Source organism: Bufo bufo, chromosome 10, assembly GCF_905171765.1.
Source record: "Bufo bufo chromosome 10, aBufBuf1.1, whole genome shotgun sequence".
NCBI lineage: Eukaryota > Metazoa > Chordata > Amphibia > Anura > Bufonidae > Bufo > Bufo bufo.
In genome coordinates this window covers 23,702,547-23,726,408 of record NC_053398.1, presented here as the reverse complement: position 1 = coordinate 23,726,408, position 23,862 = coordinate 23,702,547, and the positions used below count along the sequence as shown (strand labels likewise).

The window sequence follows — 23,862 nt, the reverse complement described above, 5'->3', positions numbered from 1 at the left end:
CCCGACTTCCGGGACCGAAAATGTGATGTGGCATCTACACGTGCGTCACCACTTCCGACCAATCAGTTGCATCAGCAGTGACATTTACAGGAACAGCACACAACTGCTGCAGCCGCTGAGGCCGTTTTTGGCCAGTAGCGGTAACGTCTGCGGATGGCATGTAACATTTTCAGGAACCAAAAGTGGGGGAGAAGCGAGCTGGGTGCTGGAATTGGAGCATTGTTTTTTTTTTTTAAATCCATGCAGCCTGCCTGGCCATATTAAAAGGGGTCCCTGTTCTCAGAGAACACCTTTACCAACACTTCCTCCATAACTATCAGAGTCAATATCCTCCAGGCAAGATGTTCACAGTAGACGGTCTAGCAAATTCACGCTAATCACTGTAGCACTGTAATCACTGCTAGACCTCAGTAAACCCTAGGAGCTTGACCAGGGGTATAGCTAAAAGCTCATGGGCCCTGGTGCAAGAGTTCAGCTTGGGCCCCCGTTCCCTCAGAGCTTGTTGGCAAGTGGCAAGGGAGCACATAGCCTTCCTGCTGCCTGAGGCAAACATTGAAAGGGCACCCCCTCATGCCAAATTCTTAACCTAACCCCTTCCCTCCAGCCAGAGGTGCAAATTGACCAGTATGCACTTTCTATAATGCCAGTGTCTTATGTGGCACAAGGGTATTTGGGCCCCCTCAGGCTCCTGGGCCCGGTAGCGACTGCTACCTCTGCACCCCCTACAGCTACGCCCCTGAGCTTGGCTCATGCACATGACAAGATGTTGTGCCTGAACAGTTTCTTTCTATGGAGTCATAGGTTCTGTGCACTGCCATACAGACTCTGTTGGACGCTGTGTATACAATGTGCATCCCTAAAAGTATTATTTAGTGGAATACTTCCATGTATATGGAGTCCATTTTGTAGCAGGGTTAGCACTCAAGCTCCTAACTCAAATTTCCTAACACAAATTTCTTAACTTAGCGTTATCTTGAGACAAAAGCCATTGGAAAGCAAGCGAAGGTGTTTGCTTAACTCATTTAGTTTGGATAACACGTCTCATAAATCATGAGTGTTAACTCTACTACATCTGTACGTACCGCATGCAATGGAACCATCATACAACTTGGTGCATGAGCCTTTAGACAACTCTAGAATAATAACTCAAGCTATTTGACAATTTTATCTCAGGAAAAAAAGGTAGTGTGTCCAGGAACTGGGACTTCCTCTATTCCCCTAAGCTAAGGATCATGACAGGTTCAGAAGATAAACATAAGATCAGTCTATTCTCATCATAGAACTAAATTCCTACTGTTTTTTAGATTTCATGTAAGGGACTGGAGTAATGATCTCCTTGGCTCACGATTACTGGTAGATTGTAGGTTGAATAGAGAAAATGATCGAGGGCATTCTGTGATGAGCTATTTTAAAGCAAGGAACTCATATACTGGGTTCTTGTGCACTCTGTGTCCCCTACAGCCTAGGTCCTTCAACTCTGAATTGCGGACACTACTTCTTGAAATCCATGGGTGTTATAGAAACCTCAAAGGTTCCACATAGGTTCTTGCTACCGGATTTCAAAGAAGATCCCTGTAAATGTTGGTGACCATGTGCTAACCGTATCTATTTCTCATTTCTTCTTTTGCCTTGGTACTACCACTCCACCCATTTGTCCCAAGTTAGCATGAGATGTGAGCATATTGATTTACATGATTGCACAGCTGTGTGGTGGTCTCTGTTGTGTTGTGTATGAGGGGGTCTGTATCCCAGAAACAAAGGGGTTTAATCTAGCAGCAAGGATGCCGTATTTTGCAGGTGTGTTTCAAAGTGGTCTTCTATAGCTTGATCAAAATGGGTGCTAATAAACCTGAAATTTACATTAGTGGGTTGACGATATAAATCCATATGACTCTCTTTGTCTGGAAATGTATTCCCGATAAATGTGATTCTAAGACATTTCTCTGACTTGATAGAAAACCATCTGAAACTGACAAACCCAATGTGCCGTAGTCCTTTCGTTTGACCACTGTTGACCATTCACAATAGTATGCAGTTTATGAAGTCATATTGGTGAACCATCTTGCACTCCATAAAGTTTCCATCTTAATCCATCTTTACCTTAGCTACACGTATGTCACTAGAGCCAAGTGGACTAATATGACAGACTATGTAAGTGGAATTATGCAGTAATATGAATGGGGTTGTCCGAGATTTTGATATTGATGATCTATTCTCAGGATAGGTTATCTATATGAGACCAGTGGTGGTCTGACTCCTGGCACCCCTGATCAGCTGTTTGAAAAGACCAGTGTGACACAGCCTCTTCCTAGGTCAGTGACTTTGCGTTCATTAGTCACATGGCCTAAGCGCAGCTCAACCCCATTCAAATAAATGGGGCTAAGCTGCAATACCAAACACAGCCACTATTCAATGGACCACAGCACTCACTGGAGCACCTTAGCCTCCTCAAACAACTGATCAGCAGGGGTTCCGGGTGTCGAACCTTCACCAATCTGATACTGATGACCTGAGGATTGGTCATCAATAGCAAAATCTTGGAAAACACCTTTAAATCTAGCCAGTAATAAATAATGTACCCCCAATGGTTTAATTTGCCCCTTCGCTCATTCAGGGATTATTTTTTTTTTTTACTTGTAGAGCAAGCATTGTACAGAAGAAAATAATTTACTTCCAGGATGAAGGCTCCCTTACAAAAAGAATGTGCGAGCAAGGTGAGAATATTACTAGCATACATCTTGTACATTTTTATATTTTAAATTATTTAAAGAAATGTTCCTATCTTATAACATGATGACGTTTCACTAGGATATACCATCTTTTTATGATCCGTAGGGGTCTAACCTCTTTTTTTTTTCCAGATGCAACCTACGATAGTGGAAATGAAAAGGCAATCCCAGACTGTTGTGCATGTGGGACAGCTAAATATAGGTTGACTTTTTATGGAAACTGGTCGGAGAAGTTGCATCCTAAAGACTATCCAAGTAAGTATACCTACATCTTGTTACTTTAGGTGGTACAATAGTGGGCAAAAATTTAGTAACAAACTTGTCATCCAAGTCAGTGGGGTGCATAGAAAGCAAGCATAGACCATGCTCTGCTGTCTGTGGTGGTCCCAAGGCAATCTGACCACATAAAAGCACCCTTTTTTATAAATGGCACATGGTACAGTTGAAGATTTTGCTTAGGAGCTTCAAGTTATACCTCTGATCCTTTTTGATTTTTAAAGAAAAACAGTCTGAGCATCAGACGGGCAGTCATAACAATATCTTCTTCCAAAGATCCATTTGATCTCCTTTAGTTGCGTTTAGTTGTGTGATGTATTCTGTTGAGCTACAGAAATGGTCCCAATGGGTCGTCTGTCAGCCAAGGGCGCTGCTCATTGAAATATCCATCCATGTAATTACTTCCACAGTTTTCTACCTTCGAAAAATATGATTCATTGTTGCCTATAACAGTTTCGACCTTCTATTCTTAGAAAGGCAAAGGAAGCTCTTTAATGAAATGTCTTATCTGTAGCTTTCAATATTGGATGACAGAATCATTTTCCACTACCTTTTTTTTATTGGCCTTTTCTTTTAAATCGCCAATTACACACGTGTCTTATACAGAAAGAAATCTACTGCTGGGAACACGCTGACAGTGTTGTTTTTTTTTGTTTTGTTTTGTGGAAGACATTTATTTAACAGTACGATAAGGGTTTTGACAATAAAAGTACATTAACCCCTTAGTAACCACCCATACACCTTTTTTACGGCAGTCACTAAGGAGCCTTAGGCTGGGCCGCTGTTTTTTTATGGCGGCCCAGTCTAAGTGCTGCACGGGTCCCCCGGGGAGGGGGACCAACTCTTACATGAGAGCCGCGGCCCTGCTCTAACAGCCTGGAACGGCAGGAGTGCCGATCCGGAATGTTTAACACTTTACATAAATGTGGTGACAGAGAAAGTGGACTCCCTCTGTCTTCCATCGGCACCCCGCAAATGCGATTGCGGGGTGCTGATGTGTGTAAAAGCTGGCTGGGGTCTCGTGTAGGCCCCAGACCAGCCTTGAGTAATTTCCAGCAGGCTGCGCCTCTCTGTTGTCTGTTATAGTCCCCTTGTGGGACTATTAAGTGGTAAAAAAAAACGAAAAAAAAAACACATTTATTTAAAGAGGACCTTTCACAGATTATTACACTATGAACTAACTATACATACATGTAGAGCGGCGCCCGGGGATCTCACTGCACTTACTATTATCCCCGGGCGCCGCTCCGTTCTCCTGCTATGTCCTCCGGTATCTCCGTTCACTAAGTTATGGAAGGCGGAGTCTGCCCTTGTTCTTCTGTAGTGCTGGCCAATCGCATTGCAGAGCTCACAGCCTGGGAGAAAATAACCTCCCAGGCTGTGAGCTCAGCGCTGCGATTGGCCAGCGCTAGAGCAGAACAAGGGCAGACTCCGCCTACCATAACTTAGTGACTGGAATCTCCGCCTACTATAACTTAGTGAGCGGAGATACCGGAGGGCATAGCGGGAGAACGGAGCGGCGCCCGGGGATAATAGTAAGTGCAGTGAGATCCCCGGGCGCCGCTCCACATGTCTGTATAGTTAGTTCATAGGGTAAGAATCGGTGAAAGGTCCTCTTTAATTTAAAAAAATCCCATAAAATAAATTATTGAAAATACGCTTTTTAATGAAAAAAAATAAATAAATAATCTCCCCCATATGTTTGTTATTTCCGCGTCCATAACGACCCGGACTACATCACGTAAATTATCACCTACGGTGAATGCCTTAAAAAATAAAATAAAAAAAAGGACAGAATTGCTAATTTATTCTTAGTTGCCACCGAAAAAACATAATAACAAGCGATCAATAAGCGCCATTTACTCCAAAAAGAAACCAATAAAAAATACAAGTTGTCCCGCAAAAATCAAACCCTCACACAACTCCATAGAAAGAAAAATAAAAAAGTTATGGGTCTTGGGAAGCCGCAATGCAAAAACATTTTTTTATTTTGAAAAAAAAGGGGGGTTATTGCAAAAAAGTTGTAAAACAGAAAAAAAAACTATATGTATTTGGTATCTCTGTAATCGTAGTGACCCAGAGTATAAAGATATTATGTTATTTATACAGAAAAATTTATGCCATAAAATTTATAATGTAAAAATGCAGTGGCAGTATTGCTGTTTTTCACATCTACCTCCCAGAAGGAGTTAATAAAAGTTAATCAGAAAGTTATGTGTACCCCAAAATGGCGCCATTTAAAACTACAACTTGTCCCACAAAAAACAAGCCCTCATAAATCTATATAGACGGAAAAGTAAAAAAGTTATAGCTCTTGGAATGCGACGATGAAAATAGGAGGAAAAACACTTGGTCAGTAAGGCCCAAAACAGGCTGGTCACTAAGGGGTTAAACTGTCAAAGGCAATATTGCACTAAAAAAGCACAATTTAATAATCTTGCATTCATGGTGTTGTGAGATGTCATGGTGTTGTTCTCATTTTATTGCTCCTTGTTTTTGTGGGTCAGTGCAATTTGTGTTAAAGAGATTTTTGAGCCTCCAAAGTAATTGAAAGGAAATTTTGAAATAAATTAATTGTGTCTAAATAAGTGTTACAGGGGTTCTCCCATGAATAATGTAAAAAATTAAAATCAGTCATCATATGACATGACAATCTCTTTCAAATAAAGCTAGAACCAGCCCTGCACCTCACATGGATCCAGAGATCTCCCCATTCATTGTTTTGCTAGATTTATATCAAGCTGGCAACTCACGGGGAGTGTCTTTTCTGCTGCAGCTAAGGGGGCGTGTCTCAGCTCTCCCTATCACAGCTCAGGAGGTGTGTCTCAGCTCTCCCTATCACAGCTCAGGAGGCTATGAAAGGAGGAAACTGAGCATGTGCGGCCATCTAAGTGAGCAGGTGAAAGAAATAATAAAAAAACAAACAGCAGGTGGCGCTATACAGATACATTTTATTGAATAACTCAGTGAGTATGCTAAATTTTTAATTACATGCAATTACAAGATTATTCAAATCCAGGTGCTGGTTTGAAAACTGTAGAATATTTTTGGTGGGACAACCCCTTTAAGTTCGCCCAAACGGTTACCATCTTGCCATCACCTTAGTTATATCACTGTTAGGGCCAGTAATTAAATGCCATAGTATCATGTCAAGCCTACACATTGCAGCAGGAGGGTGAAAAAGAAATAATACTGGCATAGATATAACGTGATGTTTTAAAAGTAAGTATAATTCATTTTACAATTTTTTACCCATATTACGATATTTACGATGACTTTTTAACATACTTGTGCAGCTGCTTACCTTGTGTACATCTTCCCCATGCTTTTTATTCAATTTGTTCTCTCCTGACCGGTTTTCACCATATAAACCAATCCCTCTGGTTTGTTTCCATACTGTATGCAGCAATTCATGTTTCTGTATCCAACCAAATTCATGATGCATGCACTGCCCCTAACAACGCCCAGCTATATTATAGCTCCGCCTACCCAGCTAGTTACATAGACACTCCCCTATCACTGCCCCTAACAATGCCCAGCTAATTTATAGCTCTTCCCACTCGGTTACATAGACACTCCCCTATCACTGCCCCTAACAACGCCCAGCTATATTATAGCTCCGCCTACCCAGTTACATAGACACTCCCCTATCACTGCCCCTAACAACGCCCAGCTATATTATAGCTCCGCCTACCCAGTTACATAGACACTCCCCTATCACTGCCCCTACAATTCCCAGCTAGTTTATAGCTACTCCCACCAGCTAGTAACATAGACACTCCCCTATCACTGCTCCTTAATGTGTCACAGAAAAGTCAACATTTTTTCTTTACAAATAAAAATATGATTTTATTATTATATTATTTTATTTATTTATTTTGAGTGGTATATTTCTTTCACAGAGTGTTCTTAATGAAATAAACTACAAATTCTAATCCTAAAAACGAATCCAGTCCTAGGCCATTTTTATAGAGCAGTAGTATATACACACGTTATGACCATAACACCCCAACCTCTTGTGGGTCTACTGATCTAGACTTAAGCCACATATGATCCTATGGTGATCTAAGTCCAACTAAGTAGAACTACTGGACATCTAGGTATAGGAGCTGTAAGAATGTTAATTTTAATCTGAAATCATCGTTATCCTCGTCACCTTGACCACTCATATATAAAAATGTAATTACAGTGCTCCCTCAGGATACAATTGCCTCAGGATACAATATTTTCAACGTACAATGGTCTTTCCTGACCCATTATAAGTTAAAACTAGACACAACATACAATGTCTCAGCCTCAGATCCAACCAATCAAGGCCACTTCCCTGGTGTAATAGCTGTATGAGTTACTCGTTAGCAGCTATTTCTGACTGTTATATGTAAGGACTTGTTTTATTTATGTTAGTTATCTGCTTATTTTTCTTAAATCCTGATTTTCTCTTATCTTGGATGACATTTTGAGGTTTTGGAACCAATTACTCAAGTTACAATGGTTTCAACATACAATGGTTGTCCTGGAACCAATTAATATTGTCACTTGAGAGAGCACTGTATCTATATTTATGTAGTAACAACATTGGTTGTTTGCAAGAACTTGACTTTACATATAGCAATCGCTATAAGTCCTAATCAATGGCTCATGGTAGTCAGATACCCCCAGACCTTGTTCAGAGCAAAACAACCACACTATCGCAAGAATGCCCACCGGCCCGATTAACTATAGTGGGATCCGGCAGAGATACGGTCGCAACCTGGTCAGTATGTCGAGAATTTGCTTCACGGAAACCGCTGTGTATTTTGTCTGGCAGATTCTCAGCATTTTATGCTGGAACAGCCTGCCAGGAGGTTGTACCACACATCACATGTGAGAGTAGCCTAAGTCCACCAAGACAGGAAAAAAATCAAAACCTAATTTACAATCAGAAAGCTGAACCCACACAAACTCAACTACAATACAGACAACAATAAGACTGTGAAACCAAAGATTCAAGGACACACTAAAATGAAGCCAATGGACCACGATTCAATGCTTTGGAAGCAACAGCACATAGCATTTACTATAACCAGCAAAGAAGCCCAAAAACTAAAAGTATTTAAAGACATATCAAAGAAACAGCCTCCTCCAGGTTAAACAAGTTGATATAGTAATCCACATTTCCTTTAGCTTCTGTATGGTCCTATTAAAAAAGATAACACATTTTAGTACACAAGTACAACAAAATCACAAAATCCCAGCATCTAAAATTTTAAAAGGGCTTGGTCACCTTATCACAATTTTCCCCAAAGTGCTGTAAATAGTATAAACTCTAAACCACTTACTCATATGACATTATAAGGGAATCTGCCCGATGTCCTCATATGTGAAATCCCACCCTGTTGTCATCCAGGATATGGAGAATGATGGAGGGACACATGACCGGACCATCCATCTGTGGCCTCCATTAAATGAAACTGTGGACGACATGAATAACCTGCACATGCACTGTACTACATGCAAAGTTCTTCAATGGAGGCCGTTGATGCATGAAACTAGTCATGTGCCCTTCAATCAACGGCCTTGTTCCTCCCACAGTCAGTGAAGAGACTGTACTGAAACAGGAAGATGAGACTTCACATATAAAGATATTGGGGTTGATTCCTTTATAACATCATTTGAGTTAATGGCTTACAGTTAGAATATCCATGTTTTTGGGAAAGTTGTGATAATATGGCCAACTCTTTAACCTCCTCCTTTCTTTTGATGGTATTCTGTTTCATATTGCAATCAAAACTATGAGAAATAGATTTTCTCTGCATTTGACTGTCTGGAATTGTTTGATTAGCTGCTTTAACAGTTAGATTCTTAGTTTACAATACAAGCTGTGGGAAACCATGGGAAACCAGGGGACCAAAGCAATAGTTGCCAGATTTGTAAGTCTTTGAAGCTTTTTAAATTAGGACTAGAAATGAGAGAACCAATTGTAAATTAATCATTTTTGTTCCGAATTTCCCAAAAATTTGTCTGCCATAAGAAACTGATTTATTTCAGACAAATTACCCTGTGCATTTTAATGTTAAAATTGGCCGGGAATACGACAGGAAAGAAGAAGAATCACATGATCCTGCGATTAAGGAAGGGTGGTGGGGGCTTGCCCTGATTGGCTCAGATATTTTCTTGAGAAGGACAGATGTCCTCTCATATTCCTTTGGAATTTGCTGGTACAGTATAAGTCAACATTCATTGTTCCATCAATGATGGTAAGTCGTCCTAGCCCAAATGCAGCAAAACAGGTCCAAACCATGATACTACCATATTTGACAGATGGGATGAGGTTTATAGGCAGGAATGTAGCGTTTTTCTTCCTCCAAGCATAACACTTTTCACTTAAAACATACATTTCATTTTTTTTCTCATCCATCCACAAAACATTGTTCAAATATCCTTCTTGTTCAGGTGATCTTTAGCAAACTGTAGACGGGTCACAGTGTTCTTTTTGGAGAACAGCGGCTTTATCCTTGCATTCATGCCATAAACACTATTGCAGTTCAGTGTCCTCCTGATGGTGGACTCATGAAGATTAACATTAGCTAATGTGAGAAAGGACTTTATTTGCTTAGAGGTTACCTTGTGTTCCTTTCTGACCTTGTGGACTATTATATGACTTGCTCTTGGCATGATATTTGTTGGTCGACCTTTCCTGGAGAGAGTCATAATGATCTTAAATTTCTTCCATTTGTATACAATCTCTCTGACCATGGATTGGTGGAGTCTAGACTCTTTAGAGGTGGTTTTGTAACCTTTTCTATCCTGATGAGCATCAACATCTCTTCTCCCGAGGTCCTCAGAAATCTGCTTTGTTCATGCCGTTATACACTTTCACAAATGTGTACTTTGAAGATTAAACTGAGAGATCTCTGTTCTTTTTAAATAAAACAGGTCTCCCACTTACACCTGATTGTCATCCAATTAATTGAAAATATTTGACTCTAATTTCACCTTCAAACAATCTGCTAATACTAAAGATTCACATATTTTGAATGTGATATAGGATCATTTTCCTCAATAAATAATTGACATAAGCTGGGTTCACATCAGCGTTATTGAATTCCGTTATAGGTTCCGTTATAACAGAGTTATATAACGGAAATCTAGGACGGAATGCAAAACGGAAGCCTTTAACCCCTTCTACCCCGGGCCAGTTTTCGCCCTCCTGCCCACGCCATTTTTTGCAATAAATAAATAAAAACTGTGCCAAAACAACCAATTTTTAGGTCACCTTGCCCTATAAAGTGTAATAATGAATGATCAAAAAGTCATATGTACCCAAAAATTGTACCAATAAAAACGTCAACTCTTCCTGCAAAAAACACGCCCCTGCACAAGACGTTGCAAGAAGAGTTGATGTTTTTATTAGTACCATTTTTGGATACATATGACTTTTTGATCATTCATTATTACACTTTATGGGGCAAGGTGAGCAAAAAATTGGTTGTTTTGGCACAGTTTTTATTTATTTATTTTTACAGCATTCACCTGAGGGGTTAGGTCATGTGACATTTTCATAGATCAGGTCTTTATGGATGCGGAAATATCTAATATGTATACTTTTTATTATTTATTTAAGTTTTACACAATAATAGCATTTTTGAAACAAAAAAAATGATGTTTTAGTGTCTCCATAGTCTGAGATCTATAGCTTTTTTATTCTTTGACCGATTGTATTAGATAGGGTCTCATTTTTTGCGGGATGAGGTGACCATTTGCTTAGTACTATTTCGGGGGGTATATGCCTTTTTTAGCACTTGGTGTTGCACTTTTTGTGATGTAAGGTGACAAAAATAGCTTTTTTTGACACAGTTTTTTTTATTCTTTATAGTGTTTATCGGACGGGGTGGATCATGTGATATAGTTATTGAGCTGGTCATTATGGATGCGGTGATACCTAATATGTTTTTTTTTTTCTATTTTTTATTATAAAATCAGGGAAAAGGGACGTTTTTTTTTTTTTTATTTGAAACTTTATTTTTTCTTATTTAAAACATATTTTTTTATTTTTTTTTTTACTTTATTTCTGTCCCACTCTGGGACTTCAACTTTTGAGGGTCTGATCCCCTCTGCAATGCATTACAATACATCTGTATTGTAATGCATTGCCTGTTAGTGTATTAAACTGAGTAATACACTAACAGGTTGCCTATGAGATGCAGCCTGAGGCCGGATCTCCTCTGATCCCTGTAGAAGGCAGGTCCCGATACCGTGCAAGGCATTGGGCAGCCTGTGCATGGCATCGGGCTGCCTTGTCACCCATCGGGTCCCTGTCACAGCAGCACAGGGACCCAAAGGGCTCCCTCACCCGCCGCATGCACCTTTTATGGCCGCGGCATAGAAGGGATTAATCCGCCGGCATCAGATTTTTTACAGCGATGCTGGCGGATACAGGGGCCCTGCCGGATCACCATGACGTAATAGTACGTCAAAATGCGGCAAGTCAGCTGCCACCATGACGTACTATTACATCATATGTCGGGAAGTGGTTAAGAGGCATTCCGTTTTCCTCCATCCTAATATGGGGGCACATAACGGCTACCTTTCTTTCCGTTATACATGGCAACAGTCGATCTATAGACCATCTGTAGGATGTGTTGGTAAAACAGATCTGATCCATGGAAGTCCCCACCTTGCAATTTATAGGATTAAAGGGTCTTCTGCCAACATTTTGGTGCCAGATACCACAGGACAACTACAGAGGTCTTATGAACTCCATGCCTTGATGGGTTATGTGAGTTGGCTTGGCAGCAGAAAGAAGACCAACACAAGATTAGGCAATGATAATGTTTATTATATACATTTTTGTATAGATGGAGGATGTTCCCTCAGCATTATTTCTTAGTGGACCAAGGAACCCCAGTCTGATACACCTTCAACCTGAATCAATAGCATGTTTTTATCATCCTTTCCATAGGCTGATACATCAAAAAGTTACACACTCAATGACAGGACACTTCTTCTAAAACATTTTATTGACTAACGTTATTAATTAACGTTTTATTGTTTAATCCTCAGTAATAATAGGGTGAATCAGGACAAGCGTTATACACCCTTTGTGTCTTTGAGTCTGTACATGCTTTATATTCCAGCTCCTATAGCTTGGTAGTTGGTACAGTAGAGAAGAACAGAACAAGCAGCGGTTGCTGAGGGGCTTTGAATAATAACTTGGAGGATGTATTCAGCGAATGCTGTTTGTCATTAAAACTTTTATTCTGCTTGTTTTTGCTGCCTTCCACGTACTTACCTTGCAGTGTGCCGGCTGATAACCGTCGGGTGCCTGGAGTGCTCTTTGTTCTTTCAGTCTTTTCCATTGTGCACATAGAACATATGTTCTGTTAAATGGGATTCTAGTCTGAGACTGAGGAACAATACGCTTCCAAGTCCAACTGCTAAAGTGTTTATCGGTCTTCATTACCACTGGTACAATATGTAACGCACTGGCATATTATGCAACGATTATGCACCGCAAGCTGGAGAGGACAGACATAGACAGAGTGCGGCGTGCCTCTCATTATACTTGCCTGTGGAACATAAGCCTTATTATACATAATATTCCTCTCGCAGATAAATGTCCATGCCCTCAGCTGTTTCAGAAATGTATATGGTAATTATAAAACCATCCTTTAATCCCAATTCGAGGAACAGGATATATCGTAAATGTAAGTACTGTATATTGCAAAATGTTATACTGCTATATATATACTGTATCTATACTGCACCATATGTATGTAATATTGCAAATTGCAGTTGCTCCACTCTTCCTTGCGGTCTTGGATGCCACACTACTCACCCAACTGGCCTGTGGTCCCCTTGTCCTTCTTCTCAGCTGGCCACCTGCATTCTTAACGTATATTTGTCAGGCTGTGGCCTGCGCTTTACTGTGGAGGTCTTAAAGTCTGTTCTATAGGGTGTGCATGAGCTCATCCTCTGCATTTTAAAGGGCCAGCATGGGCACGTTGTAATTCTTCACTAGCCTATGGCTGGCTGTCCTTAGGTATTTTAGGCACTTTTCTCTAGGGGAGGATGCAGGAGCTTAGGTTCCTAGCTTGCTAGTTTAACCAGTGAAGCTGTGCTATTCTGACTTCCTGCCTGTGTACCAAATCTCTGCCTGTTAACCGATTCTGTTGCTCTTCTGCCTACTCTGACATTAGCCTGTTTCATGTATATGCACAAACTCAGCTTGCCATGATCTCGGCCTGTTCCATCTACAAGTATTGCCTGATCCCTTGGTGCTTCTCACAAGTGTCTCTGACCCCCATAGGTCACCTGCCAACTACACAAGGATTATTCCAAGAGGTAGTGGCCTAGTGGCTCCCCTACAGTAAGAGACCATATCCCTGTATATGGGTTAAAGGGTGAAAACCAGGGCATCGCCCTTAGGGATAGCTCAAACCTAAACCGGTTAGTTGGCAAAGTGGGTCCACAACCACTGTCCATTACAAATATCTTGATAGCCTAAATTCAGGTATGCCTGAAATTAACCCCTCATTCCCCTTTGGGGCACTTCAATCACATAGGAATCGTGCAGAGCTATATTGGGTGGTTTGGTGTTGGTCCATCTACTGTAGAAGCAACCTTGTTGACCAATGTCAAGAAAGGATTTCTGTGGCAACTAGTGAATTTCTTTCCCAGATATTGCACATACCATACACATACAACTTGACAAGTACAGTAGCAATATTAGTTCTACTACATCTTTCAAAGGCATTTCTCCTTTATCTTTATGTCCTCTGTACCCTTCCTTCTTATTAGTTGACATGCTTAAATAATGTCAGAGCTCTTTTTTTGAGACAGAGCCCCGAACCATTGCTTACCTTCACCAATCCTCTGCCGCTGCAATTCTGATGCTGCTCAGATCCCCTGCAGCTCTTCACTTCCAACATGCCGGAAATACCAGGTAGATAAAAACCCCTTTAAATGCTGACCATTCAGGTGAATGGTAATTTTTAGTCCACCAGACTATGGCATCTCATTTATATTATAGCTCATAGAAGTGGGTCCTTATTGGGCATATGGACATCAAGCTCATCTTATGTTGGAGTGCTGCTGTATTTTCCATTGTGAAAGCTACTACTATCTCACACCAATGACATGATCCTGCACCCAATGACCTAGGAAAATTGCTATATATTTAGCAAGAGTTTACTCCATTGCTTTCTTGCTATCTACAATGAAGTGGGTGTTGAACCACTGTGTCATTTCAACAAATTTTACTTGGGGCTACTTCCAAGGTTGCTATCTAAGTAGCTTCCCTAGGTCTTCACTATTTAACCCCTATAAAGAGATTTTGACTTCACTTCCGGGGAACCACCAAGCCACTACCTCTTGGAGTGGTCTCTCTTCAAGTGACAGCTGCCCCACAGGGTTCAGGAGACTCAAGTGTAGAACACCAAGGGATCAGGCAAAACCATAGTCAGGGACAGGCTGAGGTCAGGGCAGGCAGGGTTTGTACAATCCAGTAAACAGGCTGAGATCAAGGTGGGCAGCTCAGGGTCAGTATGGAGATCAGGCGAGGTCAGGTCAGACAGCAAAGGGTCAAATCAGGCAGAAGTCTGTACATGGAAAAAGCAAACAAGCTAACAGCACATCTTTGCAGAAGACTAGTACTAGAACCTATTGTTCAGGCAACCTTCTATGGGGGAAGGTGCCTTAAATACACCAGGGTGGCCAGCCATATGCTGAGCAACAATAAGCCATACACAAGCTAACCCTTTAAAGGCCAGAGAGAGTGCATGTGTGTGCCATGTGGGAAGCAAGAGGGTTACCATCAGATAGCACTCCTCAGCCTGAGTGATAAGGATATCAATGCTACTCCAGCAGCCAAGCAGCAGGGCAAGAGGAATGCAGGCAGGTCTGGACTGCCAGTGACCCACAGCCTTGCAGAGGGTGAGCAAAGAGGCAGCCGTACCCAGTGGGAGCAGTGGAGCAGCGTTGGGCCATAACATTGTAGTTAAAGTTCTTCCATTACACTATTACTCCCTGAAGTGAAACTGTTATACTGCCAATGGAATTTATAGGCTAATGAAGCTAAAGTGTCCAAAACTTCACCAAATATCCAAAGACCTTACTGTAGTCCAAGGTTCTAACTCACAATGACAAGAAGGGAAGGGTAATCTTTTTATATTTAGTCTAAAGCATCTTAATGGTGCTCGAAATATTCCTGATTTTATGTAGGTAATGAAGTATCGTACATCATAGAATGTCATTTGTGTGTTAAATCACTTGTAGTACTGGAACAGTTTATTATTGAGAGATGAGCATAGCACTGCAGAGGTAGCAGCTGTAACCATGGCTCTTATGTTGTGCCAAGTTAAGAAAATTAATATCTTTGCAGATGAAATGAAAGCAAAAAGAATCTACATTTTTTGACTTCCTGTAAGAGAAAAGTCGTTTTCATTTGGCTGTGGAGGATACCAACTGCCTTAGAAGTTGTTGTTTATGAAAAATTAGGTTCTTTAGGGGTTGTTTTTAGCAGATTGATGACTTCAGAACATTTGGGGAAATTAATTCATAGTGTCTTAAGATGTATGCAGTCTACAAAACTGGTGCAAACTGCAAAAAATGTGTCCGATCCTGGCCATTGCTGTGGATCGCAACTTCCCATTGCATTCCCCCTCCTCCCTAAGGTGGTCACATAAACACATCACAGTAAATGACACCTAAAGTCTGATAAATCTTCTCCACTGTGTGCCATTTCTGGCGCATTTTAGTTTAAAACGCCTAGAGTTGCACACATTTTTATGCATGTGCCATTTTGATTAGTTTGCAGCATTTTTGGAGTCTGCAACATGATGAATATCCCCCGTTTCTCTTTTTTATGCCACGTCATGACTGGCGTACATCATTATCGGTAATTCTTGGTGCTTGTCTAATAAAGTTGTCACATTTTACAATTTCACCTTAACCACAGTCTTATTTTCTAGATACTTTTCAACACTGTCAAGATGGATGTAAAAAGATTTTTTTTAAAAATGTGCTCACTCATGGGGTTAACACCAGCTTGGGTTATAGCCTCTACTTTACAAGAATCAGTGGCCATGTCTATACTTGCTTGGGTTAACATTTGTATGAGTCAACATTTTTTAATATCAGATCAATTTCATGACTTAAAGTTTCTTGGCCCCAATGCGAAAAAATCCAATAGGGCCCCACTTACCATGTGCTATTTATAATGCTGGTGTCTACTCATGTAGCCTTTGGGCCCTCCTTAAAAGGGTTTTCCAGGATTTTTTAACTGATGACCTATTCTCTTGATAGGTCATCAGTATCTGATCGGTGGGGCGCACATGTTACTGATACTTCTGCACCCCTATAATTTTGGCTTCATGTATTTCTTTCATTTCATCCCTTGAATTCCTACAGTAAATCATTTTGCCATTAAGCATTTCAGGTAAAAAAAAAAATTATCTTGATTTAGTGTTTCCTTCCTACAGATGGTATATGACTTTACATTTCAGATGACTTCTTAAAATTGTGTTCTCTCTCTCTTCAATTGAAATTAGGAGGACATATGTTCTTGTTTCCTTCTCTACAGGAAGGGCCAACCACTGGTCTGCAATTATTGGTGGGTCACACTCTAAGGAATATGTTGTCTGGGAATATGGAGGATACGCTAGTGATGGGGTGAAACAAGTAGCAGAATTGGGTTCCCCGGTCAAAATGGAAGAAGAGATACGTCAAAAGGTAAGCATGTTGGTGCCCAGTTGTTTATTGAGGATCAACAGATTTCGATGTTGTCTCCTTGTACGCACCAGTGAGCCTCCCCCATAAGTCTGTGTAGGACAGGTAGCCATTATTTTGTTGAATGGTGAGTATATCTTATAGGACTTCTCTTTGTCATCATTTTCTGTACATAATTATCCAGGCAGCCATTTTTGCTTGACCTGCTGTTCACTATGTTTAAAGATAAGCTTTTCAGTAGGCACACAAACAACAGGCCACAATTGACATTTTACAGAACGGAACGTAGGGCCATAATAGAACAGACCTATCCTTGTCCATAACGCTGACAAGAATAGGACATGTTCTATATTTTTGGCGGATGCCATGGAACGGACATACAGATGCGTACAGCACACAAAGTGCTGTCCACTTCTTTTGTGGCACCATTGGGAAGCGAATGGATCCACATTCGACCGACAAAAAATGTTCGTGTGCATGAACCCTAAAGTGGTTGTCCTATTTCAACATTTCCATGGAGAGATGGGACTTAGCACCGACATCAGGTGGCTGGGCTTATGGAATTTTCTGATCTACGCTAATAGCGTAGCACGGCAAGCTTGGCCGTTTATGTGAGTTGGGAGTTATAGAAGAGGCGTTGCTTGTTCTGCAGCGCTGTTTACGTAGCTCCCATTCACTGCAATGAGATTTACCAAAACGGCAGAGCACTAGCCCCTTTAGAAGTTTCTGTAAGCCCTGCTAACCGGGGCCAGCACTTAGACCTGTGATGGCTAACCTCCGGCACTCCAGCTGTAATAAAACTGCAACTCTCAAGATGCACACTTGCTTGACTGTTCTAAGAACTCCATAAAAATGAATGGAGCATACTGGAAGTTGTAGTTTCACTACAGCTGGAGTGCCGGAGGTTAGCCATCACTGGCTTAGGCCCAAACCCTTTAAGTTCTAGAATTATACCCTACTTTCTTTCTTCCCTATAATTTACACTAAAAGCTGGATCACTTATGGGCACAACCATGTTACTTCCCTCTAAGCTTTTTCTACTGTGTTACTCATTTCTATAAGTATGGTTTTTGTACCTGAAGGCAGTTATTATCTGTAGAATAGCTCTCCATAATAGACTTGAGTTCTAAGTGTAGTCGAAATCTGCAAGGAACGCAGGAGAAGCCAGCTGCATTTCTCCGCTGGTAATTGGAGCTTTTAGTAAAGCAAAATCTGTTTCTGAATGTAGGAGGCCCCCGCTGTTATTAAACAAGTCATATGCAGCGTCCTATAAAGGCACATGCCCGGAACGAGACAACGATGGCATTAAAATGTTCCTTTTCTTTATCATTTAGCTTGTGTGAGTCCTGCAATCTGAGTCATTCGGCATTGTCACACAAGGCTCTGTCCTGGATAGAAATGTCCAATTTAAAGAACTTAAAGCACAATAATAACACGCTTCTACGACGTTACAGCTGCCGGACAGGTCTCTTATGGAGAATTCGAGCAATTGTCCTGAAAGGCTGCTATAATGGATGGGGTCAGGCACAATGCAAGCCATTGATAGAGTTATTGTGCGCGACAAAACCCATAGAAATAGACTGTGGCGATAGAGAATGGGTGGCAGTAGAACCACCAGAAAATAGAAGCTAGCAAGCACGGTATTTTAAGGGCCATAATATGGCTCCATGCATGTTCCTTGTTGCACGGAGCTGTAATACTGCACCCATAGAAGTCCATTTCTTCTAATTGTGCTTCCACGTATTTTCCATTTCAATGAAAAAAATGGTGCAGAAGCTGTATTATGGCACTATGTGCAAGGATATAATACCTCCTTAACCAAGTGCTATAATGTGACGTATAGAATGCATCCAGCTTTGTAATATGGGGCTATAGGTTGATGCCAAATAGAACCACGTGCCTCAATTATAGAACCTAATATGAAAATGGCTGCATTGAGCAGCTGAAACGTTGCTGACATTGGGTGAACAAAACTTCCATTCTTTTTGGGGTGCTGCCTTCTCTGTGTTCATCTGTGGTTCAGTGAGGACTTGGATTCTGCCTATTCGGAGGCGTGCATCCTCTTTATTTTTTTTTATTTTTTTTTCAGTTTTTGCATTGCTGCTTTTTTTTTCTTTACTTTTGTGCTGTATATCTCTTATGTTAGAGCACTTCAGGTTGCCTAGCAACCATCAGATCTTCGTCTGAGTGACTACCATCTGAGTATAACCGCTTTCTATACATTTTGTTTTATTTATTTAATTTAAAGCTGTACAGAATCTGTTGTCACATCGGCAGCACCTGTCTTTACTATTCATCATCGCATTCTGAAATTTCAATTTAAAGAGGTTTTTCTCATTTTTGGAAGAAGAGATACTTCAAAAGGTAAGCATGTCGGTGCCCAGTTGTTTATTGAGGATCAACAGATTTCGATGTTGTCTCCTTGTACGCACCAGTGACATAAGTATTCAGACCCTTGGCTATGATGCTTGAAATTTGGCTTAGGCCTCTTTCACACGAGCGTTGCGGGAAAATGTGCGGGTGCATTACGGGAACACCCGCGATTTTTCCGCGCGAGTGCAAAACATTGTACTGCATTTTGCACTCGCGTGAGAAAAATCGTGCGTGTTTGGTCCCCAAACCCGAACTTCTTCACAGAAGTTCGGGCTTGGGATCGGTGTTCTGTAAATAGTATTATTTTCCCTTATAACATGGTTATAAGGGAAAATAATAGCATTCTGAATACAGAATGCATAGTAAAACATCGCTGGAGGGGTTAAAAAAAAAATTAAAAAAATTTAACTCACCTTAGTCCACTTGTTCGCGACCCGGCATCTCCTTCTGGCTTCATCTGATCTCTGTGCAGCAACAGGACCTGTGGTGACGTCATTCCGGTCATCACATGGTACGTCACATGATCTTTTACCATGGTGATTCACCATGGTAAAAGATCATGTGACGTACCATGTGATGACCGGGGTAACGTCATCAAAGGTCCTTGACCTATAATTAATGCTCACCACAGGTCCTATTCAGTAAAGGGGACAGAAGGAGATGCCGACATCGCGATCAAGTGGATTAAGGTGAGTTAATTGATTTTTAATTTTTTTAACCCCTCCAGCGCTGTTTTACTTTGCATTCTGTATTCAGAATGCTATTATTTTCCCTTATAACCATGTTATAAGGGAAAATAATAATGATCGGGTCTCCATCCCGATCGTCTCCTAGCAACCGTGCGTGAAAATCGCACCGCATCCGCACTTGCTTGCGGATGCTTGCGATTTTCACGCAACCCCATTCACTTCTATGGGGCCTGCGTTGCATGAAAAACGCACAAAGAGGAGCATGCTGCGATTTTCACGCAACGCACAAGTGATGCGTGAAAATCACCGCTCATGTGAACAGTCCCATAGAAATGAATGGGTCAGTATTCAGTGCGGGTGCAATGCGTTCAACTTCCGCATCGCATCCGCGCGGAATACTCGCTCGTGTGAAAGGGGCCTCTCATTTGATTGGAGTCCACCTCTGGTAAATTCAATTGATTGGACATGATTTGAAAAGACACAGCCCTGTCTATATAAGGTCTCACGGCTGACAATGCATATCAGGGCAAAAACCAAGCCATGAGGAGGAAAGAATAGTGATGAGCGGCAGGGGCAATATTCGAATTTGCAATATTTCGCGAATATTCACAATAAATTTGAGAATTCCTGAATTCCTGTGAAAATCAGCAATGTAATATTTAAGTAATGCGCACGCAATACAGGTGTGGGTCACTTTTGCAACATTTTTCATACTGCTAGAAGTTTCCTGAGACTGGAGAAAATGTTCGGCATGGCAGAATATTACAATAGCTTTATATGCAGATAGAGTGCTCCAGTATATTTGCGATTGTGCAAATCGGCAATTCATGATGCGCATATTTTTGCGCAATACGTGCAACTTCACATTTCAGCAGGTCTGAGTACTGTACATATTACTGATTGGTGCACTAAGTATTGTTGTGACATCACAGCTTTATGTCTGTAGCATGTATGTATGGACAGCAGAACCTATCAGCTACACTATATCACAATCTAACCTACAGTGACTATCTCCCACTAACTATCTTTATTAAATATATATAAGCTAGCTAACTAACTAACTAACTAACTAACTATCTAATGTAATGACACACCAAAGCACAGAGCACAGCAATAACAGCAAAAATGCAGAAAATGGCTGCTGGGTTGGTTCTTATATAGTAAGGGGTAGGCAACTTTCCTATTGGTTGCTAGGGATGTTGCAAAAGCTCAGACATAGACATTGCAGCCTTCTCATTGGCCCACAAGCAAGAAGAAGTGAGGGATCATGCGTTGAAGTAAAAAAAAAAATCTAGAATACTCGCGAATACGAATATATAGCACTATATTCAAAATATTTGCGAAATCTCGAAGTGGCAATATTCGCGATTAAAATTCGCAATTCGAATATTCACGCCCAACACTAGGAAAAAAACTGCCTGTAGAGCTCAGAGACAGGATTGTGTGAAGGCATAGATCTAGAGAAGGGTACAAAAACATTTATTTTCCACTGAAAGTTCCCAAGAGCACAGTGGTCTCCATAATTCTTAAATATTAGACTTTGGAACAAACAGGAGTCTTCTTAGAGCTGGCCGCACCACCAAACTAATTAATCAGGGGAGAAGGGCCTTGATGAGAGGGATGACCAAGAACCCAATAGTCACTCTGGCTGAGCGCCAAAGAATCTGTGTGCAGATGGTAGAAAATTCCAGAAGGTCAACCATCGCTGTAGCCTCCAGCAATCAGCTTTATGGGAGAGCTGCCAGAAAGAAGTCTCTTCTCAATAAAAGACACATGAAAACTACCTGGAGTTTGCAAAATAAAAAAAAGCACCTAAAGGACTCTCAGACTGCTAGAAACAAGGTTCTCTCATCTGATGAAACCAAGATCAATCTTTTTGGCCACAATTCTAAGTGTCATGTCTGGAGGAAACCAGGTACTGCTTATCATATGCCCAATACCATCCCTACAGTGAAGCATGGTGGTAGTAGCATCACGCTTTGGAGCCGTTCAATGCAGAGAGCACTTCATAGTGAAGCCCTGCCTCCATTGCACTTAAGGAGCAGAACCTGCAAGAATAAAAGTTCATATTCTCTCTACTCCTGATAATAAAAGCTCCATGAAACTTATGTTTCCACTATTCTCTCCAGCCCTTACTTAAAGCTGTCAGCAGTCTGCTGACAGACTCACTTTAATTGTGACATTTACAGTATGGAGGACCTGTGTACTACAGTGTATTTTGCTAATATCCTATCCATGCAGCCTACTGTCCATAACATCAGATAATACAGGAAGAAATATCTGCTCGTTAAATTTAGACCTTAGTATTAAATGGCAACCAGAAACTTTCAATTATAATTGTGTCATATGAAGCCGGTAGTCGTATAACACCGTATGTTAGCTCTGCTGACGCACCATTTCTTTGCGGATTAGGAAAGCGAATGTGTAAAACTTAAAAAATGATGTCTGGCGGGTACTTGGACAGGTGATAGGAATGCTGGTCAGACATTTATGAACACTTTTGGTGCATTTTTCATCTCCACAGGCAAAACCACTTGCTTTGCAAATTCAGCCATATGGGATAAATGAAAGCTTGTGCATATTGCAATTTGAAGACGTAGCAGACTTTGTATTAAATGAGAGAACATATTCCAGGCATTGATTTTTTTTTGGTCTCCAGAGATGACCTAGAAATTCACAATTCTCGGTTCAATCCTCAAACAGGAGAGTGTGGCTATTGATTTTATGATATAATGTAGCATCATGCAATGAAATAAACAAGACTGGGTCAAATTTCTGACTGAGATATTTTTGCAATGCCATTCAGGCTTCTGTGTCTGAGAATGGGAGCTATAACTTCAAGCCTTAATGGAATAGGCTCCAACTTTTTTGACATTGGTTTCTTCCTATGTATCGGAGATTGCTACCTCTCCACCCCAAATATCTACACCCGAACTAAAGGGTGTTCCCCAGCTCCTCTATAAGTTACAAGAGTGTGCAGCTCAACTTGACCACCATTGTTGCTATTCATACATGTCAAAACTTCTTTACTGTAAGAACCGTGAATCTGTGGAATAGACTTCCTCAGGACGTGGTCACAGCAGGAACAGTGGACATTTTTAAAAAGGGTTTAGATGAATTCTTAAAAGTAAAAACATTAATGCTTATGAAATGTGTAGAAATCTGAGTCTCACTTCCTTCTGGGATTCGCGTCCCCACCTATCCCTTGGTTGAACTTGATGGACGTTTGTCTTTTTTCAACCGTATTAATTATGTAACTATATGTAAGTTAGAGACAGCTTATGTGGTTATTCTGGGGCCCATGGAGTAAAGAGTCTCATCCCTGGATGCTCCAATCTCCTTTGCTATTGAGTAACAGGAACCTGTGCAGGTTCCTCCTCTCTGAAAGAACTGCATTGATAACAAACATGGGAGTGCAAAATTGGCCCGAGATTGGTGGAAATGGAATGGAGAGCTCTTCTGGCCCTGTCTTTGGTGGCAAAATAGATGAGTCATTAGAGAGGAGCAAATATTCCAAGATTCGGTTCATTTCAGATTCGCCGAATTTTTCAAAAAGTTCGGTACAGGTCCGAATCTATTTGTTCCAAACCAAAGTTGCTCCGATTGCCCTGGAAATTGGTATATAACCCCCTCTTGTCCTCTAAAACACTGAATTTTTATGAAAAGCTCCTATCTCGTTTAGTTAACTTTTAAAAAAATGTTTCATTCTCCCTCACCTGTCCCCTCGGTCTGATACAGGGTTAGGTGTAACTGTATCTACTTTTATCGTTGCCGTCGCAAACTGCGGTTATTGCTTGGCTGAAACTGACTGCAATTACATCCCGCTTGGTGGTGATAGAACTCTATTGATTGCTTATGCGCTGGGCACCCTTTTGCAAGATTTGTCTGAATCGAACCAGAAAATATTAGGGTTCAATTCTGTGTCTTAAAAAATAGGAGATTCGGAACGAATCTCTGAATCTGCGAATAGAATCGTTCATCTCTATGAGCCATTTAGACTTTTCTATGGAGCCATCTTTCCCAAGTATTCCACTGCTTATAAAAACTCAGAATAACAAAATAAATGTTATAGTTCTTCAGTTGCAATA

At 40.9% G+C, this 23,862-nt stretch overlaps 1 protein-coding gene across 1 annotated transcript in view; it reads left to right on the top strand.

Annotated features, from left to right (window-relative positions):
* Positions 1 to 23,862, top strand: part of SPON1 (spondin 1) — a 306,848-nt gene that overhangs the window by 126,535 nt on the left and 156,451 nt on the right. Inside the window, 3 exon segments of the mRNA XM_040409267.1 lie at positions 2,641 to 2,714; positions 2,862 to 2,984; positions 16,567 to 16,715. Coding sequence (XP_040265201.1) covers positions 2,641 to 2,714; positions 2,862 to 2,984; positions 16,567 to 16,715 — 346 coding nt within the window.